This window comes from Ahaetulla prasina, chromosome 4 (genome assembly GCF_028640845.1).
Source record: "Ahaetulla prasina isolate Xishuangbanna chromosome 4, ASM2864084v1, whole genome shotgun sequence".
NCBI classification, from domain to species: domain Eukaryota; kingdom Metazoa; phylum Chordata; class Lepidosauria; order Squamata; family Colubridae; genus Ahaetulla; species Ahaetulla prasina.
Window position 1 is genome coordinate 146,454,981 of NC_080542.1, and position 25,588 is coordinate 146,480,568.

At 42.4% G+C, this 25,588-nt stretch overlaps 1 protein-coding gene across 1 annotated transcript in view; it reads right to left on the minus strand.

The window, feature by feature from the left end:
- Positions 1-25,588, minus strand: part of OBSCN (obscurin, cytoskeletal calmodulin and titin-interacting RhoGEF) — a 266,194-nt gene that overhangs the window by 163,088 nt on the left and 77,518 nt on the right. Inside the window, exons 36-47 of the mRNA XM_058182772.1 lie at positions 24,906-25,172; positions 23,259-23,528; positions 21,569-21,838; positions 19,764-20,030; positions 14,148-14,414; positions 13,389-13,655; positions 11,547-11,813; positions 8,620-8,883; positions 7,892-8,158; positions 7,356-7,619; positions 4,704-4,970; positions 3,752-4,018 (exon numbers count right to left, since the gene is read on the minus strand). Of these exons, the coding sequence (XP_058038755.1) occupies positions 3,752-4,018; positions 4,704-4,970; positions 7,356-7,619; positions 7,892-8,158; positions 8,620-8,883; positions 11,547-11,813; positions 13,389-13,655; positions 14,148-14,414; positions 19,764-20,030; positions 21,569-21,838; positions 23,259-23,528; positions 24,906-25,172 (3,204 nt within the window). The remainder of the gene's footprint in view (positions 1-3,751; positions 4,019-4,703; positions 4,971-7,355; positions 7,620-7,891; positions 8,159-8,619; positions 8,884-11,546; positions 11,814-13,388; positions 13,656-14,147; positions 14,415-19,763; positions 20,031-21,568; positions 21,839-23,258; positions 23,529-24,905; positions 25,173-25,588) is intronic.

The following is a 25,588-nucleotide window of genomic DNA, read 5'->3' on the forward strand; positions in this document are numbered from 1 at the left end:
GCTCTGCTGCTAGTGGGTTAATCCAATTATGTCCTGGAGAGTCATGTCTTAATCCCTTCACCCTGGAGCTGAAGGTCATTTATTTATTTATTTATTTATTTATTTATTAATTATTTAAATTTGTATACCGCCCTTCTCCCGAAGGACTCAGGGCGGTTCACAGCCAAGTAAAAATACAATACAATAAATACAAATTAAAATACAGTTAAAAAACTTATTAAAATTGGCCACAATTAAAATTTAGAACTAAAACCCATTAAAACCCATTAAAACACTAACCCAGTCCAGCGCAGATGAATAAGTAGGTTTTAAGCTCGCGGCGAAAGGTTCGGAGGTCCGGAAGTTGACGAAGTCCTGGGGGGAGTTCGTTCCAGAGGGCGGGAGCCCCCACAGAGAAGGCCCTTCCCCTGGGTGTCGCCAGACGACACTGTCGCGCCGATGGCACCCTGAGGAGCCCCTCTCTGTGAGAGCGCACGGGTCGGTGAGAGGTATTCGGTAGCAGCAGGCGGTCCCGTAAGTAACCCGGCCCTATGCCATGGAGCGCTTTAAAGACATTCACCAACACCTTGAAGCGCACCCGGAAGGCCACAGGTAGCCAGTGCAGCCTGCGCAGGATAGGTGTCACTCGGGAGCCACGAGGGGCTCCCTCAATCACCACAAGAGCTGCATTCTGGACTAACTGTAGCCTCCGGATGCCCCTCAGGGGGAGCCCCATGTAGAGAGCATTGCAGTAGTCCAGACGAGACGTCACAAGGGCGTGAATGACTGTGCACAAGGCATCCTGGTCTAGAAAGGGGCGCAACTGGCGCACCAGGCTTTGTTTTGTAGATAGGCAGGCCCAATCTTTCTTAATGGGCACAACAATCTGCTGGGGGAGATTGAGTCTGCTTTCTGTCTTTTAAGAAAAACATGTTTCTCTACTTCTCCTTTAGGGGAATATAATATTCTTTCCTTTTTTAATATTCTTCAAAATATTTCATTCTTCTAGGAGAGGTATGTGTGCTAACTTTCTACAGAAGGAAGAAAAAAATGATAGAGAGGAAAGATGGATAAATAGAGAGGGAGGGAGGGAGGGAGGGAGGGAGGGGGAAGGAATGTGCATCTATACAGATATTGGATGAATGGATGGATGGATGGATGGATGGATGGATCAATCAATCAATCAATCAATCAAAAATTCCGAAGAGCACATTTTCAGCTGAGATGTCACCTTCTTATTTTAAAGATCAAAATAAATTTAAACCTGCAAATATATAAAATATATTCATTTTATACAAATGTATATAAAACACAATAGCCATGTTCTACTTTTCAACACTATTTGGATTTCATCAAACATATTAGACAGAAAAAAACATTTTTTTCTAAAGTATTATTCCTCCAGTTAGCGGAATTTACATTTTTTACTGTTTTACCAAATGCTTTTCACAATGTGGGTTTTTATAATGCAGACAGGAAAGGCGTAGGCATTTTTCTCTGCACAAATAATTAAGTTGGAACTAGCGCACTAAATGGGTCTAGAAATAGATATATATGCAAGCAACAACAGCACAGAAACAATTCAAAAATCTGAAGTTCAGGAAAGGAAATAAAATACTTCCAAAATGGAATATAAAAATAGTATTTCAATGAGTCCCTTGGGAAAAAAATGTTTAAGAAGAAAGAAGATTTAAAAAGGCAACGAACAGCTGATAAAATAGAATTTAAAAAAAGAAGAAAAGAAAGTTGCTTGGATACCTTTAGGAAGAAAAACAAAGAATTGGATTAAAATATCTTAAAAGGAACAAATGTAGAGATGCAATGCAAAATATCCCTGGGGAATTGGCTCAGATTTTGGACTAAGATTACTTAGATAACTACCTTTCCTGTCCTAATGTTCCCTTTGGTTGTATTCAGTTTGTGTGGTTATACTAATATATATTGTTGTGTTTGACAAAATAAATAAATAAAATAAATAAGATGAAAGTTCAACATGGAATTTCCAACGTTAAATTTTGCAGTTTCAGAATTTGGACACGTTGGAGAGGAAGGTGTAGGGTTAAAATATTGTATTAGGAGATCCAACTTCATCTTCTCCTTTAGCTACAAACATCATACTAGAATTCTCCAAATGGAGAGGAGGTAGGATATAAAACTAATCAATCAATCAATAAATAATGATTCATTTCTAAAATGTCAACATTCTTCTTAAAATGTAGGGCACAAAAATGAATGTGTTAAAGATATGGTCTGCCCAATACAGACTAAAAACGAATAATATTTTATACGCTAAAGTTGCAATGCATTTAGAACTGAAAAATCAACATATTTTCAAAAGGTGCCAAGTTCACACACAAAAAAAAAGTTTCATTGTAAGAGATGTCTTACTTCTAATACAATAATTCTATGACATCTGTTTTGATTCAGAATACATTAATAGGAGAGCCAATAAGGTGTAGTGATTAAGGTGCTGGGCTAGAAACCAAGAGATGGTGAATTCTAGTCCCGTCTTAGGCATGAAAGCCAACTAGCTGACTTTGGGCCAATCACCAGGAGATGTAGTTTTCTCTCAGGCACAAGAGCCAACTGGGTAACTTTGGATCAAATCATCAAGGGATGGTGAGTTCTAGTTCCATCTTAGGTATGAAAGCCAACTAAGTGACACTCTTACTCTCTCAGCCCAGCCGACCTCACAGTATTGTGGAGAAAATAGTATTATTATGTATACTTGCCACCTTGCTTACTTATAACATAATAACGGTGGGATAAAAATGTAATAAACAAACTATTGGTAAATAAAGAATGTAGATCAAAGAAATACTTCAAAAATGCAGAATAATTCTAGGCATTATAGAATAAGGGATAAGAAAGAAGATAACTGAAAGAAATAGTTTTAGACAGTTGGAATATTTTATTAAGAGACTGTGATTTTTGCCCTGAAGAAATTAATATGTCCTTGTATCAAAAAGCATAAAAATTCTCTGTGAGAATGCACAGAATTGTATAATCAAGGAATCTTAGCATGTTGCGATCAGTATTAGCAGAGATTGCATATTGTTATATGAAAGAAGGAGAAAAGAGATCACATGGAGTTTTGCACAATCAAGAAGATTTTGTCTAGAGAGAAATAAGATTTGCAGAAGATATTAAGAGGAGAAATGGTAGCATAATCTTAGTATATTGTAAGAAAGAAAGAATTTTGTTGTATGTGAAAAGATAAAAGTTGCCTCCCAAAAGTTACCTGAGCTATTTTCAAAGGCCAACATTGTGGGAGATACTTTCAACCTGTAAAAATTTGCCTTTACGACCTGAAAGTATTGTGCAGCTAGAATTTCCAACATGGATATGAAGTCTTCTCTTTACAAAGGAAGTACCCATCATCAAATCAAGAACACAGAGTCTGAAGAAGTTATTAAATACATAAGATGCTCCTGATGTGATGGGGAAAAATCTTGCAAAGGAATTTTGGGACTGTAGTCTCAGCTCTTCTGGAGATCATCAAGTTGGGGAATATCATGTTAGAGAACATCACAAGGCAAAGCTTAATTCTAAGGGCCCTCTGAAAGTCTCAGCAGAAAGATTAAACCCTGATAAGAACTGCCATTGCCAAAATAGTTGTAACCATAATCGACCAAGTTATGAAACTCTTGTTAACTTTGGACACAGACAGGGTTACTTAACCAAGTGACCAACAAGCAGACAAGACATCGAGACATCACAATGCAAATCACACAAGATGATTAATAGAAGAGACTATGGAACAACTGATTACCATGAACCGTCAAGACGGCTGTGGTCTTCTGATCTCCACACAAACAGGAGTAATCTCCCGTGTCTACCACCTTCAGATCTCGAATCAACAATTCAGCAACAGGACCCTCCTCCCTCATTCTGTATTTATCACTTGGCTTAAGAATTTGTGATCCTTTCTTCCACTGTACTTCAGCCCCAGCTTTAGACATCTCACAATGGAAAGTAGTGGTGGCATCTTCAACAGCTTCCCGGTTCTTCAGCCCTTCTTTGAAAAGAACGGGCAGAGCTGAGAAAGTGGCAACAAGGGCAGAGTTGAAAGGCAAGCATGAAGGACAAAGAGATGGAAACCACAGGACATCATACAAGCATGGAAGTCCTACCACTCAAACACAGCAAAAAAACAACTTATGGATTGGGAGAACGTGGTGTGCCTTTTTTGTAAAATTATTGTCTGGTAGGATGCTATTCAGGGATACACTGGGAAGACAAATAATGGTGTGATGTTTAAAGCACATGGACATTTCTGACATTCCAAGTTTACCCAAGAAAGATTCTTTCTTAATTCCTTGAGGTGCTTCTTTACTCATCTGTAGCAATTCTGAGTTCCAAGCATTAAAAAAACGATTGAACATATATATTTTAGGTTGGCTAGTAGCTATGAACTTAACATTTGTTATGGATTTATCTGAACTTACGACAGTCTCAATTCTTAACAAGAAGAATCTTAAATGTTTGGACATCTTCAGAAACAAGAAAGGTGGCTTTTTAATTAAAAGATTAAAATGTGATTGATGGACTAAGCTTTGCTGATATCTACCTCAGCTGGGTGATTGTAAGGTTGATGAAAGATTGTCAGCATATATAGTCTAGCACAAAGATCAGGACTTCAGGAGAAACTAAAATATTTAGAAAGACCAGGAAATCAAAGGAACCAATAGAAGAAATATATATATGGAGAGATAAAAGTTTACCCTTGACTTCTAAAGTTGCTGTGGTTTGCTGTTCTCCAGATATACAAGCATAAGTTCCAGAATCTGTTACTTCCAAGTTCTGGATCACCAGTTCAGCAATTTTTCCTTCGTGTTTCATTTTATACTTGCTTCCTGACTTAAGGATCTTGTGTCCTTTCTTCCACTCTATAGGAGCAGAGATTTTGTTCAGCTCACACTGGAAAGTGGCAACTTTGCCTTCCATAGCTTCTATGTCTTTTAAGGATTTGGTGAAGAGGACCGGCAGGGCTGAAGAATGAAGAATGATAGGACAGAAGTCCATCAAGGTTAGCTGGGAGCACCAACAACTCCTTCCTTAGCAAACAATTGGGTTAATTAATCAGGAAGCATAATTCAACCTAATCATTTACCTTAATGGGTTATTGTATGAGGTCTGTCCGATGCCTACTGATTCCTGTCTTGTCAGACTACTTGGAAATTACCATTTTAACCTCCAATTTATGGAATTTGTAATCTGTAATTGTGGCTTGACTTTATCATTTGATGCAAAAATTGGAGTGGACAATGGAAGGTGTATTGGACTTGAGAATACGGGTAATCCTCAGTTTACGAGGATTACCGCCCAAACTTTGTTGCTGAGTTATTCAGAGAGTTTCATCCCATTTGATGATTTTTCTTGCCACAGTTGTTATGTGAATCTGGCTTCCCCGTTGACTTTGGTTGTCAGATCACAAAAGGGGATCACATGACCCTGGGACACTGAAACTGTCATAAATATGAGTCAGTTATCAAGTGTCTGAATTTTGATCATGTGACCATGTAGATGCTGCAATAGTTGTAAATGTAAAAATGACCTTTAGTCGCTTTTTTCAGGGTCTTGTAACTTCTGTCACTAAATAATGGTTATAGGTCAAGGACTATCTGTACCAGTGATCATATGGAATTCAATGCATAGAAAAGTGAGGGCTGATGGTTGGACTAGATCAGGCTTCCCCAGTGTTGGCAATTTCCAGCAGTGTGGACTTAAACTCCCAGAATTCCACAGCCCGCAGGTGTGTTGATGAGAGTTCTGGGACTTGAAATACACACACCTAAAAAATTTCCAAGGTTGGGAAACACTAGATTAGACCGCTGAGATAGGACTAGTTTTTTAGCTAGAATTTCTGTATAAATAATTAGTTCTTTTTTTAAAAAAATGTAGACATTTGCCTAAAGTTTCAAATAGACTGCATAGAGAGGATGCCATTAATTGCAGCAGCCCTAATTTCAGTGTAACAGTTTTATGCTCGTTTAGAACATAAACATAGAACCATAGAGTTGGAAGGGGCCTTGGAGGTCATCTAGCTCAAACTCCTGCTCAACCAGGAGATCCTATCCAATAATAACATTCTGGACAAATGGCTGTCCAATCTCTTTTTGAAAACCTCAAGTGGTGGAACACCCATAATTTTGGAATTCCACTAATTAATTGTTCTCACTGTCAGGAAATTTCTCCTTAGTTCCAGGTTGGAATTCTCCTTCATAGGTTTCTATCTGGTACTCCTTGTCCTGCTTTCTGGTGCGTTGGAGAACAGGTTGACCCCCTCGTCTTCTTTGTGGCAGCCCCTCAAATACTGGAAGACTGCTATCATGTCCCTCCTGGTCCTTCTTTTCATTAAACTAGACATGCACTTTATATGTTTTAGCCTCCAGCCCCCTAATCATCCTTGCTGCTCTTCTCTGAACTCTTTCCAGAGTCTCAACATCCATCATGGTAACCAAAATGGATACAAATACTGTGTTCCAAGTGTGGCCTTACCAAGGCATTATAAAGTAGTATTAACACTCCATGTGATCTTGATTCTATCCCTCTGTTAATGCAGCCAAGGACTGGATTAGTTTTTTGGCAGCTGCCACACACTGCTGGCTCATATCAGTGATGGTTTACTAGGAAATCTATTGCTCAAAGAGTTTAACACTTTGAAACTATTAACAATGCCATTAACAGGGATTAATAGAACATTATTCATCTGTTGTGTTTTTTGCATTATTTTAATTTTTTCTCCCTGTTGTTACATTTCTACAGGGCATGTAGAAGTCTAGGAGGATCCAGCAACATTAAAGCTGGATAACTACCTACATAAATTCATAAATCAGGTACAGATATACTGTATCTTCATATCCACTAACAGAAGCTTGCAGCTGAATTCAGGTCCCTCTTTCAACATATTATTCATCACACTAAACTTTGGAAGTTGCGACAAGGAGAAATACCTTATTTAGGTCATCTAACATGGAACTAAGACTATTCAACTGAAGTTATCTTAGTTGCAAGTTAAGAGCTCTAGAGTCCATCAAAATAACCATTCCTTGAAAATGATGTAGATAGAAACTCCTCAACATGGTATACCCCTCAAAGTAGGAGGGGTGAGATTAGGAGGAAGAGGACAAATACAAAATATGATTTTTCAAATTTATGAAAGATGCTGGAATGGCAAAGTGTAGAATCAGGTTTTTCTTGTTTTATTTATGAGATTGCAAGATTGATGATGACAACTCAAAGACTGGTTTAAAAAGAAGAAGCAAGTTAGATGCAGAAAGATAAGCTGTGATGCTGAGCTTCATTGGAGAACACTAGAAAATATAAGACTTTAAGATACAATGATTTAAGGGCAATATGTATACTATTTTTACCATTTATGGTCAGTTTAGCTGTAGTCTTCTGGGCTCCACATTTGCAAGTATAATCTCCAGAATCAGTGATGTCCAAGCCTTGGATCACCAGTTCAACACAAGAACCTTCCTGTTTTAATTGGAATTTTCCATCTGGTTTCAGCAGCCTAGATCCCTTGTACCATTCTACACTTGCTGCTTTATTCAGCTTACACTGGAAAGAGGTCGATTCCCCTTCGGTCACTTCCTTATTTTTTAGGTCTTCTTGGAAAAACACAGGCAGTGCTGAAGGACGCGACATGGAGGAAAGACAGCATCAAATTACTGAATGAATTACATCTCAACGGATAAAATCCTTGAGACGTTTGAAACATACCATGAGAGAAAAAAATCAGGAAACGAAAATAAGGTTTATAAAATTTTGGAGAAGATCCCGCTTATGAAACTACATTAAAAGTGATCGCATTTCAGGTGATTGATGAAAGAACACAACTATCGGGAGAACCATGAAACCTAAAGATCAGATGCAAAGAAGATCAGATGCAAAGACTTATTACCATTCACTTTCAAAGTTGCTTTGGTCTTCTGATCCCCACACATGCAAGTGTAACTTCCAGCATCTGGGACTTCCAGATCTTGGATGGACAGCTCAGCAAAGCGTCCTTCTAACCTCATTCGGTACTTCTCACTCGGTTTCAGTACTTTTTCATCCTTCATCCACACAACCAAATCCGCAGCTTTGGTCAACTCGCAATGCAGAGTGGCGGTTCCACTTTCGGTCACCTCCTGGTTCTTCAGTTGAGTTTTGAAATGCGCAGCCACGGCTGAGGGACACAAGAAGATACAAGTTATGGGGAAGACTATCTCCCATACACATGATGTCCAAGCGTAACACCCATGGATTACCATCTGGTGTGTTCTCAACAGTTGCTACCCATTCCAACTTTGGAAGGTGCTTCTCAAAGTAGACTTCTCCTAAGGTTGAAAGTTGAATGCTCGCAAGACAGAATTATTTGGAGAAACAGGATTCAGCCTTGCTTAAAGCGGACATGAGGACACCTGCTCTACTATTGCCAATGCTCAGAAACCATCTGCAAAGCACTATTTCCTGTCAAGCTAAAAAGGAAAGCAGAGATCTTGAGACCAGAAGGACACAGAAAGGTCAAGGCAAAAGAGAGTAGGCCAGATGGTCAAACTTTGAAAGGACATAAATGAGGGGTGGGGGGAGGAGGTAGGAATACCTCCACAAGATAAGAAAAGCTGTGCTTTGTTTTGGTTTTTTTACCATTCACGGTTAAGACTGCAGTCGTCTGTTGGTCTCCAGAAATGCAGGTATAATCTCCAGCATCTTTCAGGTCCAGATCATGGATTGTCAACTCAACGATGGCGCCTTCTTTCTTCATTCGGTATTTGCTGCCTGGCCGTAAAGTTTTTTGTCCTTTCACCCACTCCACCGGAGCGGGTTTATTTAACTCACAATGGAGAGTAGCTACTCCACCTTCCAGAGCTTCGGCCTTCTTCAGTTTTTCTTTAAAACTGACGGGTGTAGCTGGAGGATGAAGGGTTAGAGACAGAGAAATGGATGCATGCAAATATACAAGAAGATCACTTACCAATATTAGATTCAAGTTATATGATAAATGAGGTCGAATCAGCAAATACATCAAATGTAAAGAAAACAAGTAGAGCTTTGATTGCACCCATTTGACCACCCTCTTTAGACACCCCTGTTTCTAGCCCCAGAACACAGACAGATAGCCATGGCAGAGAGATCTTTTTGAAGAAACTGACTTAAACAAGAAAGCAAGAGTCCTTTAAACTGACTATGAGTTTAGACAGAGAGGGAGGGAGAGAGAGAGAGAGAGAGAGAGAGAGAGAGAGAGAGAGCACTTGAAAGGGAGAGGGAGGTGATAGAGATAGATAGATAGACAAATAGATAGATAGATGATAGATAGATAGATGAGAAAGAGAAAGAAAGAGAAAAGATATAATGGCATGTGTGAATGAACTTGGGAGACAGGAGGGAGAACTATTTCATGCTTATGCTTATATATACTATTGTGACAAAATAAATAAATAAATAAAATAAAAATAAAAACTGCAGATTGGAGAATCGGCAGGTAAAAGCTATCTCGACCCACTAAAAGAAAAGGGGCGTGGGAAGCAGTGCAGAAGGGACCCTCTCTAGTTTTCCAGGTGGGGAGAATTATTTTCAGTTTTGCAAAATTCTGTTCATGTAATCTTACAATACAGGTAGTCCTTGATTTACAACCATTATTTTAGTGACCATTACAATGGCACTGAAAAATGGGACTTACAACCGCACTTATGATCCTCATAGGATCCCCAAAGGGGTGTGATCAAAACGGGCCCTTGGGCAGCAGGCATATATTTATGAGGGTTGCAGCATCCCAGGCTCACATGATCGCCATTTGTGATCTTCCCACAAGAAATCAATGCGGAAAACAAGATTAGCTTAATGACCATGTGATTCACTTAACAACTGAGGTGATTCGCTTAACAACCCTGGCAAAAAAAAGTTATAAAATTGGGCATGGCTCCTTTAACAGCCGCCTTTCTTGGCAATGGAAATTCTGGCCTCAATTGCAATCGTTTGTCAAGGACTACCTATAAAGATAGCCCTAGGGGGTGCTTCTTATCTAGACTACCTCAAAGAGCTAATGTCCTAATTTTTAGCAAAAAGCAAAGAAAATAAGAAAGCAAAAAACTAGAAGAAGGAAATCCCAAAGGTGCTTTTTCAAGAGGCCATAGGACTTTCTTGTATTTCTTTGAAGACATTTCACTTCTCATCCAAGAAGCTTCTTCAGTTCTGACTGAATTGTGGGGGATGGAAGGATTTGTACAGGTTGTCCTCAACTTACAACAGTTCATTTAATGACCATTCAAAGTTACAACGGCACTGAAAAAAATGACTTATGACCATTTTTTAGTTACAACCTTCCCCGTGATCATGTGATCAAAATGCTTGGCAAATGGTTCATACTTATCACCATTGCTGTGTCCCAAGGCATATGATCCCCTTTTGCAACTTTCTGACAAGCAAAGTCAATGGGGAAGCCAGATTCACTTAACCAACAAGTTACTAACTTATCCAGTGATTCACTTAACAACTGTAGCAAGAAAGGTCATAAACGGGGCAAAATTCACGTAACAAAAGCCTTACTTAACAACAGAAATTTTGGGCTCAATTGTGGCCATAAATCAAGGACTGCCTATATTTCTTGCAGTCATCTAGTCGCTAGCACTCTTTTTGAAAGTCATTGAGGCCACTTGGGGGGGGGGTTTCTGTGCCCTCAGCACAGCGCAAATTGTGTGGAACGTTTTTTGTTACTGCTGAAAGGACTCTGTTGTAAATAGGAGACAGGTGGCATCGTATCCCTTCCACTCTGTTGAGAGACGGCTTTCAGTCTTAATGTAGATGGTCTCTTTGATCCCTATTTCAAACCTCTTGGTCCTCTCTGTCCAGAATGTGAACTTTGCTGTGACCTTGAACTGCGGAATCTGGTTGTAATGGTTTTTTTTCTCAGAAGGTGTGCCATACATTTGTGAAGTTGTTGTTTTGTTTCCCCAATGTCTGGATCTACATATGTCTCATTAGAAAAATTAGAAGAAGAAGAATTGCATTTATATCCCGCCCTTCTCCGAAGACTCAGGGCGGCTTACACTATGTTAGCAATAGTCTTCATCCTATTTGTATATTATATACAAAGTCACCTTATTGCCCCCCCAACAATCTGGGTCCTCATTTTACCTACCTTATAAAGGATGGAAGGCTGAGTCAACCTTGGGCCTGGTGGGACTAGAACTTGCAGTAATTGCAGGCAGCTGTGTTAATAACAGACTGTCTTACCAGTCTGAGCCACAGAGGCCCCTGTAAGCTCCACCATCCATTTGCACTATTCAGGTGACCCTGAGATAAACCCTCGAGTGGCCTCAATAACTCTCAGAGAGAGCTCTAATGACCAGATAACTGCAAGGAATATAAATCCTTCCATCCTCCACCATTCAGTCAGAACTGAAGAAGCTTCTTGGATGAGAAGTGAAATAACTTCAAGGAAAAACAAGGTCCAGTTGCCTTTTGAAAATGCACCTTTGGGATTACCATGACCTAGGTGACTGAAAATCCCCAGAGACATTTAGACGAGGAAAAGGCAAGAGAAGATGAGGAATATATCCACCATCTTTCCCTACCGTGGACTTTGATCTGAGCTGTGCTCTGCTTTTCTCCTGCTTCACAAGTATATTGTCCTGCATCCTCTGGTTGTGCATGGTGAATCAGCAGCTCAGCCACACAGCCGTCCTGTTTCATCTTGTACTTCTCGCTCGCCCGAAGGAGAGTCGCACCTTTCTTCCATGCCACTGTGACCTCTGGCGCGGCGAGGACGCAGCGCAAAGCGACCGTCTCACCCTCTTTCTTTTCCACATCCTTAAGCTCTTCCTTAAAAACGGCAGGGGCTGCTACAAGGCACGATCAGGATAAGGGGGACAAAGTAAGGTTTTGGAGGAAAACTTGCATGTGAGCTGATATGGCAATAGGAAGCAAATTGAGTTTGTATGCGGAAACGCAGACCGCTCAGTTTGGGTAGCAGCAGAGGGCAATAAATAAATCTTCTAAATAAATAAAGCACCTAGCACTGAGGCTCTTATCTAGTTGGGTAATGAGACGTCTGCAAAGAAACTACCAAGTTCAAAAAGCACCAAGGACCTTAGAGTCTTTCCCGTCCTCCTCCTCCACTTCCTCTGTATAACCTTCCAGCCTTTCTAGCACTGATGATGTTACCTAACAGGGTCATGAGATGTCTGAAAGAAAACAACCAGCCTCAGAGAGCACCAAGGACGAAGGAAATGGGATATGATGAAATGAATGAAATATGAGATGATATGAGATATAGGACTGAGATATGGCATATGAGATTGAAAAATAAGGTATGGGATATGAAGTATGAGATTGAGGTATGTCACAGAGATATGAGGTAAGAGGTATGAGATAGGAAATTGAGATGAGATACAAGTTACAAGATATGATATATGAGGTATGAGATATAAGCTATGAAATATGAGGTATAAGATTGAGATATGAATGATATGAGGTATGAGATATGAAAGTGAGTGGAGATACAAAATATAACACATGAGATACAAAATGCAAGTTATGAGGTATGAGGTATAAAATTGAGATATGAATTAGATGTGAGGTATGAGATGTGGTATAAGATTGAGATATGAGACTCAGATTTGAGATGAGATTGAGATTGAGATATATATGAGATTTGAGATACAAGATACGAAGTATGATATATGAGATGAGATATGAGGTATGAGATACAAGACATGAAAATCAGGTATCGGGTATGAGATATGAGATTGTGATGTGAGATCTGAGTTGAACGTAAGCAATGCCCTGCTAAATTGGACCCATCTAGTCCACCCCTCAGTTCTCACAGAGGTCCACCACTGTCCAAGCAAATCATCCTGGCCTTTTCATAAAACCAAAAGGGACACCTGCACTTGAATCCCTCTTTCTCTCGAGACCCTGAGAACGTGATGACGAACCTACGGCACATGTGCCAGAGGTGCCACGCAGAGCTCTCTCTCTCTGGGCATGCACGCCATCGCCAGCTGGTGTTCTGGTTTCTGGGGTGCACACGCGCACCAGCCAACTGGTCTTTGCACGTGCCAGAGTCCTGGCATGCACACACCGGCTACCTGAACTTTGGGTTTCTGGTGCTCCGGCACCCACGAAGACCAGCTGGCCAGCGTGCACACGCATGCCGGAAACCAGACAAGGTGGCCGGCTGGTGTGTGCTTGTGCACCAGACGGCTGGTCTTTGAGTTTCTGAGGCTGCGGCACACACGCATTCACACGCACGCACATTCCGGTTTGGGCACTCGGTGCGGAAAATGTTCGCCATCACTGCCCTGAGATTATTCACCCAATTTTTCCTCTATCCATCCCTGGGATGGACAACTTCAGAAGACCATTAAGTCCAGAACTGCTTTCGACACTGGCAAATGTTAGCAAAGTTCTCCTACCTGTCACCTCCACTCGCGCAGAGGTCTTCAGGTCTCCACTTTTGCAAATATATTCCCCTGCATCCGATGTCTTTGCGTCCCGGATAACAAGCTCAGCCACAGGACCCCGTTGCTTGAATTCGTATTTATCCCCTGCTTCCAGGACTACATTGCCCTTCATCCACTGCACGGGCACGTCTGGTTTGTTAAGCTCACAAGTAAGACGGACTTTATTCCCTTCCTGGGCTTCCTTGTTTTGCAGTTCTTGGTTAAAAACTACTGGCAGGCCTAAAATGCAAAAAGAAAAAAGATAGAACAGGAAAGAAGAGAAATAAACCATTACTCCCTTTTTTTTTTTTACTAATCATATTGATGTATAGGTAGCCCTTGACTTACAACAGTTCATTTAGTGACCATTTGAAGTTACAAGGGCACTTAGGACCATTGCAGCATCCCTGGGGTCATGTGATTAAAATCTGGGAACTTATGATGGTTGCAGCGTCCCAGGATCATGCAGTCCCCTTTTGTGACCTTCTGACAAGTGAAGTCAATGAGGAAGCCCGATTCACTTAACAACCTTGTGACCAACTTAACAATAACAATGACCTAACAACTATGGCCATAACGGGCGTAAAATGAGGCAAAACTAATAACTGTCTTGCTTAGCAATGGAAATCCGGGGCTCAATTGTAGTCATAAGTCGAGGACCACCTGTACCTAATTAGCAACTTCTCTCTGATTTTATTCCTACATGATTGAAACTATCAGACACAGTCCTACCTTGTACCACTAGCTTTGCACTGGACTGGCTGTCACCAATGTCACAAGTGTAGATGTCACTATCATTTTCTTTAAGGTCCCTCACGAGGAGTTGCAAGACAGTTCCTTTCTGGCTGATCTCATATTTCTTGCTGGCTTGAAGGTCAACAATGCCTTTTCTCCACGTCACAGAAGAAGTTGGTTTCTTGGTTTCACAAGTGAGGGTGGCATTCTTGTTCTCCTCCACCTTCAAGTCCTCAAGATCCTTCAAAAAGCAGTTTCCAGCTTCTGGAACAGATGAAATCAAAGGGTCCTATCAAACTTAAGTAACAGAAATAAATCCATTCATTTTATTTGCTTATGTATAATAACCACTGGCCACAAGCGTAAGTTCAGCAGGTGGGACTCAATGAATTGCCATCCAATTACAGGTAGTTCTCAACTTGCAACTGTTTGTTTAGTGACCATTTTTCACGCCAACAACCGTTGCAGCTTCCCTATGATCGTGTGATCAAAATTCAGGTGCTTGGCAACTGATTCATATTTATGACGGTTGCAGAGTCATGTCTTCAACTTCCACAAACTTCTGACAAGCAAAGTCCATGGGGAGAGACAGATTCACTTAACAATCATGTCACTAACTGAACAACTACAGGGATTCACTTAACAATTGTAGTAAGTAAATTCTAAAAAGGGACAAACTTCATTTAACAACTACCGGTATCTCGCTTAGCAATGAAATTTTGGGCTCAGTTGTGATAATAAGTTGAGGATTACTTGTATAGGGTTAGGGTTTTTGTTGCTAAATCTTTGTGGTTATGTGAGACAGTTGTTAAGTGAGTTTTGCCCCACTTCACAACCTTTCTTGCCACAGATGTTCAGTGACTAACTGCAATTGTTCAGTTAGTAAAAGGGTTGTTAAGTGAATCTGGCCTCCCCAGAAGATCGCAAAAGGGGATCACATGACCATAGGAAACAGCAACTGTAATGTATCTTTAAATATTTTGGCGGGAAACAAGCACATTGCTGATTGGTTGTAGCCGCCGGTTAAACTGTATATAAGGAGAGGTTTTTCCCCAGCCCGGTTGCTGGGTTCACCCTATATTAAAGAGCTGTTGTCACTACCCTGGTCTCCTGCCTCGTTATTGCCCGAATCTAACACTGGCGACGAAGGTGGGATCTCGAGGTTAAGAGCACCAGGAACGAGCTGAACACACGAAAGAACCGAACCCAGCAAAGCTCAGGGCAGAATCGCAGCGATGGCCAGCTACACTCCGCCCGCACCGTTTGACCCATCCAGGGAGAAATGGGGAATGTATATGACCCGTTTCGAGAGCTTCCTGGAGGCAAATGAGCTGCAAGGGGTTCCAGACAACCGCAAAAGGGCATATTTCCTGAGCCACTGCGGTCCCGAGGTCATCGACATCGCGGAAGCCCTGGCAGAGCCAACGCCGTACAATCGGTATCGTGGCAAACTCTGCAAAATCTCCTAAAGAACCATTTCGCCAACACCGTCCAAGTGCGCACGGGGTTTTGAATTTGGAGAACGCAGACAGCAAGAGGGCGAAACCATCAGGGATTACATGGCCGCCCTGAGAAAAGCCTCCAAAGACTGTGGGTACCGAGATTTGGACGAGGAGCTACTAGAGCAACTCATCCGTGGGGTCAGAGACATGCGCTATGGAGGCGGCTGCTATCAAAAGCAATCTAACGCTGGCAAACGCCTGGACAAAGCCAGAGCTCATGAGATGTCCACCCAAGCGGCGGAAACCCTACAAAAGCCACTCACGCCAACGGCGAGTGCAAAAGAAACCCCGGTGCACAACGAAGAAATCCAGACCGAATCAGACGGCGAGGATGAGGAGGGAGTTTGCCTCACCGAGAAGGGGCAAAGAAGACCGATGAATGCGGAAGTTGCGGAGGGCAACACCAGCGACAACGATGCAAGTTCAAGGACGCTACATGTCGGCGGTGCGAGAAGAAGGGGCACCTGGCTCAAGTCTGTCGAGCACCCCAACCTTCCCGCCGAAAATTCAAATCGACCAATCAGAGCGCAGGGTCGGCAAGGCGACCCGCGATTGGTCAAAACAAAAAGGGCGCGAATTCAAATCGAACGACGTGTAATAGGCCGTGCAGCAACCCGCCGAGAAGAAAATCTTCACCAAACCGAAAATAGAAGGAGTGCCGTGCCGACTAGAAGTGGACACAGGGTCAGCGATCACAATCATGTCCTGGGACACTTTTGCAAAAGCTTTGCCGAAAATCGCCAAACGCAAACTGCAAACACAACGGCTACGAGCACGACTACCAAGGGAATCGCATCCCTGTTCGAGGGACCACCTCCGTCCGCCGAGTACGGACCACACAAGAAGACCCTGCCCATCACGATAGTCGAAGGGACCCTGCCAAGTCTGTTGGGACTAGACTGGTTCCGTGCATTGGGCATGGGAGTGACTGGCATCTACAGAAGTGACTGTAACCTAAGAGACACACTCATGAACGAGTTCGAAGATGTCTTCAAGGACTGCCTGGGCAAGTACAAAGGGACCCCTATTTCCTTCAATTTAGACCCCCAGGTAGCCCCCATTAGGTTAAAGGCAAGGAGAGTCCCTTTTGCCCTTAAACCTAAGATTGACAAGGAGATAGACAAGCTCATAAATCAGGGGATTCTGGTGCCAGTCGATCACGCAAAGTGGGAGACGCCAATCGTCACCCCAGTGAAACCAGATGGGTCAGTTAGAATCTGCGCTGACTACAAGGCGACGTTAAACAAAGCCTTACAGAAAAGCGCCACCCGGTTCCCGTGGTGCAACACTTGCTGCACTCGCTGGGGCAAGGGCACGTCTTTGCAAAGTTAGATTTGGCTCAAGCCTATCAACAACTGCCCGTAGACGCCAACACAGCCGAAGCCCAAACGATTGTGACTCACAGAGGTGCTTTCAAGTGTACCCGATTACAATTTGGGGTGAGTGTGGCACCTGGTCTATTCAAAATTTAATGGAACGACTTCTGCAAGGGCTCCCAGGGTAGTCCCTATTTCGATGATGTATTGATATCAGCGAAAATTTAGAAGAATTGGGGAGCGTTGAGAAAAGTTCTGGGCATTTTCCGTCAGCCGGTCTAAAGGTTAAAGTGAACAAATGCCAGATAGGGGTAGAATCAGAGAGTTCTTGGGCTACAGAATAGACAAGAAGGAATTCACCCCACTGAAAGCAAGGTCAAGGCAATAAGAAAGGCTCCAGCGCCAAAACAAAACAGAGCTACAGGCATTCCTGGGTCTAGTGAATTTTTACGGTCTTTTTAAAAACAAGGCAACTGCTGTTGCTGCATAAGTTACTGGGAAAGAATACTGTTTGGTCTTGGGGAAAGTCGGAAGCTAGGGCTTTCAAGCAGTAAAAACCTACTCGAGCGATAGCTTACTGATCCAGTATCATAGCTCATTGCCATTATTGTATGCGCCTCCCCTTACGGGTGGGGCTGTGCTCAGCCACAGACTTCCAAATGGCACAGAAGCCCCAATAGCCTTTTACTCCAGAACGATGTCCTCGACAGAGAGGAACTATAGCCAGTTGGATAAGGAAGCGCTAGCCATTGTGTCAGGGGTAAAAAAGTTTCACGAATACGTTTTTGGTAGAGACTTTGAAATTGTTACAGACCATAGACCACTGTTAGGATACTGGCTGGCGATCGCCCAACGCCTGTGGCACTTTCGCCACGATTGACCCGATGGACTATCTTCTTAGCCGCTATTCCTACAAGCTGCAGCATCGACCGGAAAAGAGTTGGGGCATGCGGACGCTTAAGCAGATGCCCACTACCAGGGGCGATCGAAGACCCCACCGGGACGCCCATCCTGCTAATTGACTCTCTGGACTCTGGCCCAGTCACATCTAAGGAGGTGGCTCGGGCATCATACCGACATTATTTTGAGGACTGTACCGGTTGGGTACAAGAGGGTGGCTACCGAGCGCTTTTAAAGAATTTGTAAAAAACGTGGGAACTTCGGCTCAAGGGGTGCCTGCTATGGGGGATAGAGTGGTGATCCCAGAGAAATTGAGGAAAGGGTGTTGGATCTCCTCCACGAGGGTCACCCAGGGATCGTAAGGATGAAGGGTCTAGCGAGAAGCTATGTGTGGTGGCCCTTAATGGACTGCGAAATTGCTGAAAGGGTAGGGAAATGCCAGGCCTGTCAAGAGTGCAGACCACTACTCTCAACGGCCCCGGTTCGGGAATGGGAAAGACCCCAAGGGCCCTGGTCGAGAATCCACATTGATTTTGCCGGCCCCTTCCACGGCCAAACCTTCCTGGTAGTAGTCGATGCCTACTCCAAATGGCTGGAAATCATTCTCATGAGATCCATGACAGCCGAAGCCGTGATCTCAGTCCTACGGCACCTATTTGCAACACATGGGTTGCCTGACACATTGGTTTCCGATAACGGCCCGCAATTCACGGCAACACAGTTTGAGGAATACTTGGCAGAAGAGGGCATCCGCCATGCCCTCTCGGCGCCTTTCCACCCTGCGACGAATGGCCTTGCAGAGCGTTTCGTCCGAAGCGCGAAAGAGGCATTGTCCAGGCTCAAGCCAGGCGACTGGCAATCAAAAATAGATATTTTCCTAGCCGTCCAACACCGGACCCCCTGTGCCACCACCGGCAGAAGCCCTGCCGAATTACTAATGGGCCGAAAACTCAGGTGCCCACTAGACCGTTTAAATCCCAACTATACACCGGAGGGATACAAGGGGGGACTCGAAAAGACAAGAGGAATGGATATAGGCGACCGGGTATGGGCACACAACTATGGTGAGGGCCCGACCTGGGTAGCAGGAAAAATTCTAAACATAACAGGTCCCAAATCATACTTGGTAGAATTAACGGATGGCCGAGTATGGAGGCGACATATAGATCAATTGAGGAAACGGTTAGCCGGACAACCCGAGTCAGACGAAACAGGCCCTGACTATTCCATATTTGAACCAACAGCTGACTCATACCCGGGGAAATCGCAGGACTTAACTGAATTCCCGGAGGTCCAGCGACGCCCACAGGTTCCTGTAGAAAACAGCAGGGACAACTCGGAAAATAATCCAGGGCCGGATGGCCTAGAGGAGGAGCCGAGAGGAGCAAACAGCCCCTCCGGCCAACTCAACCCACTCCCAGAGACTGTACTGCGCAGGTCCGAAAGAGTCAGGAGACGCCCAGTCTATTTACGTGATTACGTTGAAAAGTAATATGTAAATAAATGTAAATATATGGGCAAAGTGTTTTCTGGGAGGGAAGGAGTGTAATGTATCTTTAAATATTTTGGCGGGAAACAAGCACGTTGCTGATTGGTTGAAGCCGCCGGTTAAACTGTATATAAGGAGAGGTTTTTCCCCAGCCCGGTTGCTGGGTTCACCATGTAGTAAAGAGCTGTTGTCACTACCCTGGTCTCCAGCCTCGTTATTGCCCGAATCTAACAGCAACTGTCATAAGTACAAGGGTCTGAATTTCGATCACTTGACCATGGGGATGCTGCAATGATCATGAAAGTGGAAAATGGTCCTGTCACTTTTTTTCAGTGCAGTTGTAATTTCAAACTGTCACTAAACAAACAATTGTAAGTTGAGGAATATATGCACCCCTATCACTGACCTTCCACCGATAGCGTGGCTTTCGTTTTGGAGAATTCGGTCTCACAGGTATATTCTCCACCATCTTTCACTGTGGTGTCATGGATGATTAAAATTGCCCGGGAGCCTTCCTGACGCAGGTCGTATTTTTGACTCCTCCGAATCTCCTTGCCATCCTTCTTCCACTTCAGGTTGTTGTCCCATCTGGACAAGTCACAACTCAGGCTGACTTCACATCCCACCAAGGTGGACTTGTTCTCCAGCTGTTTTGTGAATTCGGCAGGTTTTTCTATGGGGAACAAAAGATTGGGAAAAAGTCAGAGAAAAGACACAAGATTTGTGACTGTCAGTTGCATATCTGCAACAATTATAGATGGAAAATAAGGCTGTAGTTAGACTGTGATTTTGAAATGGCTGCATGGTGCAGCCTCATGTTGTAGAAATTATCTCAAGAGGTTCCTTGGCTCTCATTAGTTGATCAGGTCTTTCTAGGACTAATAATAATAATAATAATAATAATAATAATAATAATAATAATAATAATAATAATAATAATAATAACAACAACAACAACAACAACAACAACAACAACAACAACAACAACAACAGCAACAACAACAACAACAACAACAACAACAACAGAGTTGGAAGGGACCTTGGAGATCTTCTAGTACAACCCCCTGCCCAGGCAGGAAAACCTATACCATTTCAGACAAACGGTTATCCAACCTCTTCTTAAAAATTTCCAGTGTTGGAGCATTCACAACTTCTGCAGGCAAGTTGTTCCACTGATTAATTGTTCTAACTGTCAGAAAATTTCTCCTTAGTTCTAAGTTGCATCTAAGTTGCATAAGTTGATTAGTTTCCACCCATTGCTTCTTGTTCTACCCTCAGGTGCTTTGGAGAATAGTTTGACTCCCTCTTCTTTGGAGCAACCCCTGAGATATGGGAACACTGCTATCATGTCTCCCCTAGTCCTTCTTTTCATTAAACTAGACATACCCAGTTCCTGCAACCGTTCTTCATATGTTTTAGCCTCCAGTCCCCTAATCATCTTTGTTGCTCTTCTCTGCACTCTTTCCAGAGTCTCAACATCTTTTTTACATCGTGGCGACCAAAACTGAATGCAATATTCCAAGTGTGGCCTTACCAAGGCATTTTAAAGTGGTACTAACACTTCACGTGATCTTGATTCAATCCCTCTGTTTATGCAGCCCAGAACTGTGTTGGCTTTTTTGGCAGCTGCTGCACACGGCTGGCTCATATCTAAATGGTTGTCCACTAGGACTCCAAGATCCCTCTCACAGTTACTACTATTGAGCAACGTACCACATATATGGTACCTGTGCATTTTGTTTTTTAGCCTTTGTGGAGACTTTGTGTTTAGATATGGTAAAATAACTAGATATGGGATAATTAGATATGGGAAAATACAGCAGTTAAATATGCATATCTCTGTCTATCATCTATCTATCTAATAATCCATCCATCCACATATGTCTCTCTCTCTATCCCTCTATCTCCATCTCTCTTCCCCCTACCTTTCCCCCACCTAAATACTTACCTTTATATCTATCATCTCTATCATGTCTCTCCATCCCTCCCCCCCACTCTCTCCCTCTCTCTCTCACACACACACACGCACACTGATTTGACAAGTTTGTGATTCTTTCATTAAGAAAATGTTCCTGAAAATGAAACGTCTGCAAGGAAACCTCCAAGTTCAGAGACCCCACCCAGGACCCCACCCCAGTTGATGATTTCATGGGACTCTCTACTCCATCTGACTTATTTTAATACAATCATAGCTCCCTCCCCACTTCGCACCTTTCACCGCAAGAGATGCTTTGGATTTTAAATCACGCACGGAAAACACAACTTCACCAGCATCGGTAACTAAGGTTTTCTTGATTGTGAGGGTGTATTTTCTTCCTTTGTTGAAGGCTCGGAATCGGGCATCACGGCTGACTTCGTTCCCATTGACCAGCCACTGACAACCCTCCAGACTCTCGTGTGAGAGGACACATTCAAAGCTACAACTCTCTCCTTCCTGCACTTCAACGCTCTTTAGACGCTTTGTAATACCAATGTTCAGCTCTGTTGCAAAATAAGAAGTGGATTAAATTAAAATAATTATCAGAAATCCTCGATTTACAACACTTATTTAGTGACTGTTTGAAGTTACAACTGCACTAAGAAAAGTGACGACTGTTTTTCACACCTATGACGGTTGCAGCATCCCCCATGATCACATGATCAAAATTCGAACACTTGGCAACTGATTAATAGTTACAACAGCTGCAGTGTCTCAGGGTCATGGGATGAAATTTTGGGCTCAATTGTGGTTGTAAGTTGAGGACTATCTGTAATTAAAATTAATTTAAATTTCATTCTGTTTCATTTAAAATGTAACTTAAATTTAAAAATCCATTAAAATAATTAAAATAAAACAGCATTAGGTAATTCTTAGCACCCTTAATCAATCGGATAGTCCTCAACTTGTAACCGTCAATGAGCACCGGATCATTGTCATGACAACGATAAAGCGTGTCACCATGGAAGCGTGCCTGATTTGACAACCTTCTTCAGGTGCTTTAGGGAATAGGCGGACCACTTCTTCTTGTGGCAGCCACTCAAATATTGGAAGACTGCTATCATGTCACCCCTAGTCCTTTTTTTCATTTGACTAGACATAACCCAGTTCCAGCAATCCTTCTTTATATGTTTTAGCCTCCAGTCCCCTAATCATCTCTGTTGTTCTTCTCTGCACTCTTTTTAGAGTCTCAACATCTTTTTTACATTGTGGCGACCAGAACTGGATGCAATATTCTATGTGTGGTCTTACCAAGGCATTTTAAAGTGGTATTAACACTTCACGTGATCTTGATTCTATCCCTTTGTTTATGCAGCCCAGAACTGTGTTGGCTTTTTTGGCAGCTGCTGCACACGGCTGGCTCATATCTAAATGGTTGTCCACTAGGACTCCAAGATCTCTCTCACAGGTACTACTATTGAGCAATGTACCACATATATGGTACCTGTGCATTTTGTTTTTTAGCCTTTGTGGAGACTTTGTGTTTAGATATGGTAAAATAACTAGATATGGGATAATTAGATATGGGAAAATACAGCAGTTAAATATGCATATCTCTGTCTATCATCTATCTATCTAATAATCCATCCATCCACATATGTCTCTCTCTCTATCCCTCTATCTCCATCTCTCTTCCCCTACCTTTCCCCACCTAAGTACTTACCTTTATATCTATCATCTCTATCATGTCTCTCCATCCCTCCCCCACTCTCTCCTCTCTCTCTCACACACACACACGCACACTGATTTGACAAGTTTGTGATTCTTTCATTAAGAAAATGTTCCTGAAAATGAAACGTCTGCAAGGAAACCTCCAAGTTCAGAGACCCCACCCAGGACCCCACCCCAGTTGATGATTTCATGGGACTCTCTACTCCATCTGACTTATTTTAATACAATCATAGCTCCTCCCCCACTTCGCACCTTTCACCGCAAGAGATGCTTTGGATTTTAAATCACGCACGGAAAACACAACTTCACCAGCATCGGTAACTAAGGTTTTCTTGATTGTGAGGGTGTATTTTCTTCCTTTGTTGAAGGCTCGGAATCGGGCATCACGGCTGACTTCGTTCCCATTGACCAGCCACTGACAACCCTCCAGACTCTCATGTGAGAGGACACATTCAAAGCTACAACTCTCTCCTTCCTGCACTTCAACGCTCTTTAGACGCTTTGTAATACCAATGTTCAGCTCTGTTGCAAAATAAGAAGTGGATTAAATTAAAATAATTATCAGAAATCCTCGATTTACAACACTTATTTAGTGACTGTTTGAAGTTACAACTGCACTAAAAAAAGTGACAACTGTTTTTCACACCTATGACGGTTGCAGCATCCCCCATGATCACATGATCAAAATTCGAACCCTTTTTTTTTTTTTTTGTTTACATTTATACCCCGCCCTTCTCCGAAGACTCAGGGCGGCTTACAGTGTATAAGGCAATAGTCTCATTCTATTTTGTATATTTTTTACAAAGTCAACTTATTGCCCCCCCAACAATCTGGGTCCTCATTTTACCTACCTTATAAAGGATGGAAGGCTGAGTCAACCTTGGGCCGGGCTCGAACCTGCAGTAATTGCAGGCTACTGTGTTCTTAATAACAGGCTTTACCAGCGTGAGCTAAACCGGCCCTTGGCAACTGATTCATAGTTACAACAGCTGCAGTGTCTCAGGGTCATGGGATCCCCTTTTGTGACCTTCTGACAAAGCAAGTCAATGGGGAAGCCAGATTCACTAAACAACTGTGGCAAGGAAGATCGTAAAACTCACTTAACAAATGTCTCTCTTAGCAACATAAATTTTGGGCTCAATTGTGGTTGTAAGTTGAGGACTATCTGTAATTAAAATTAATTTAAATTTCATTCTGTTTCATTTAAAATGTAACTTAAATTTAAAAATCCATTAAAATAATTAAAATAAAACAGCATTAGGTAATTCTTAGCACCCTTAATCAATCGGATAGCCCTCAACTTGTAACCGTCAATGAGCACCGGATCATTGTCATGACAACGATAAAACGTGTCACCATGGAAGCGTGCCTGATTTGACAACCTTCTTCAGGTGCTTTAGGGAATAGGCGGACCACTTCTTCTTGTGGCAGCCACTCAAATATTGGAAGACTGCTATCATGTCACCCCTAGTCCTTTTTTTCATTAGACTAGACATAACCCAGTTCCAGCAATCCTTCTTCATATGTTTTAGCCTCCAGTTCCTAATCATCTCTGTTGTTCTTCTCTGCACTCTTTTTAGAGCCTCAACATATTTTTTACATTGTGGCGACCAAAACTGGATACAATATTCTATGTGTGGTCTTACAATCCATAATCATTTCTACAGTCTTTCTAGAATCTCAACATCTTTTTTGTATCATGGTGATCAAGGACTGTGTGGATATCACTGTGAAGATAAGACCTCTCCTACACAATGCCCTACAGTTGTATTCCTGGACCAACTCCCTTATCCTACACCAACTGTGGAACTCCAGGAGATCTGGAAGCCCACCACTGCAAAAGAATAGAGAATGATGTTCTCCTGACTCAACCATTCTGAGTTTTCCAATTCTGCATACCTTGAATGATGACTTTAGACTTGGTGACATCCGTCCCAAGGTCACACGTGTACCATCCAGCATCATCCTTTCCGAGATCTCGGATGGTGAGTCCCAGGGTCTTCCCGGATTGCAGCATCTCAAATTTATCTCCTGGGGTCAGTTCCACTCCTTCCTTCTTCCACACTGGTTTCACTTTTGGTTTTGAGACTTCACACTCCAGTGTGATAGTGCTTCGTTCCTCAGCAACCACGTCATCCAGAGATTTCATGAAGACTGCCGGCTTCTCTGCAGAACATGGAGTCAAAGGTGCGTTTAGAAGCCATATTTTTTTGGTCAGGCTCACATAAATAATTTTGATCAATAGTCCTCTGTTGAATTGTATGAATTGGGAGACAATTCACACAATTCAACAGAGTGTGCAAGGTAGCAGAGGTAGCAGAGATCACAGTAAGTCTTTAAAAGGAAATTGCTCTGACCTCTCTGGAAATTACAATAATTTCTTGAAATAAAGTTTGCTGTAACTGTTGACTAACGAGAGGAAGTATACGAATATTTTAATACAGCCTTACAACCACAACTGAGCCCTAAATTTCCATTGCTAAGTGAGACATTTGTTAAGTGAATTTTACGACCTTCCTTGCCACAGTTGTTAAGAGAACCATTGCAGTTGTTCTGTTAATCACACAGTGTATAACTTGGAT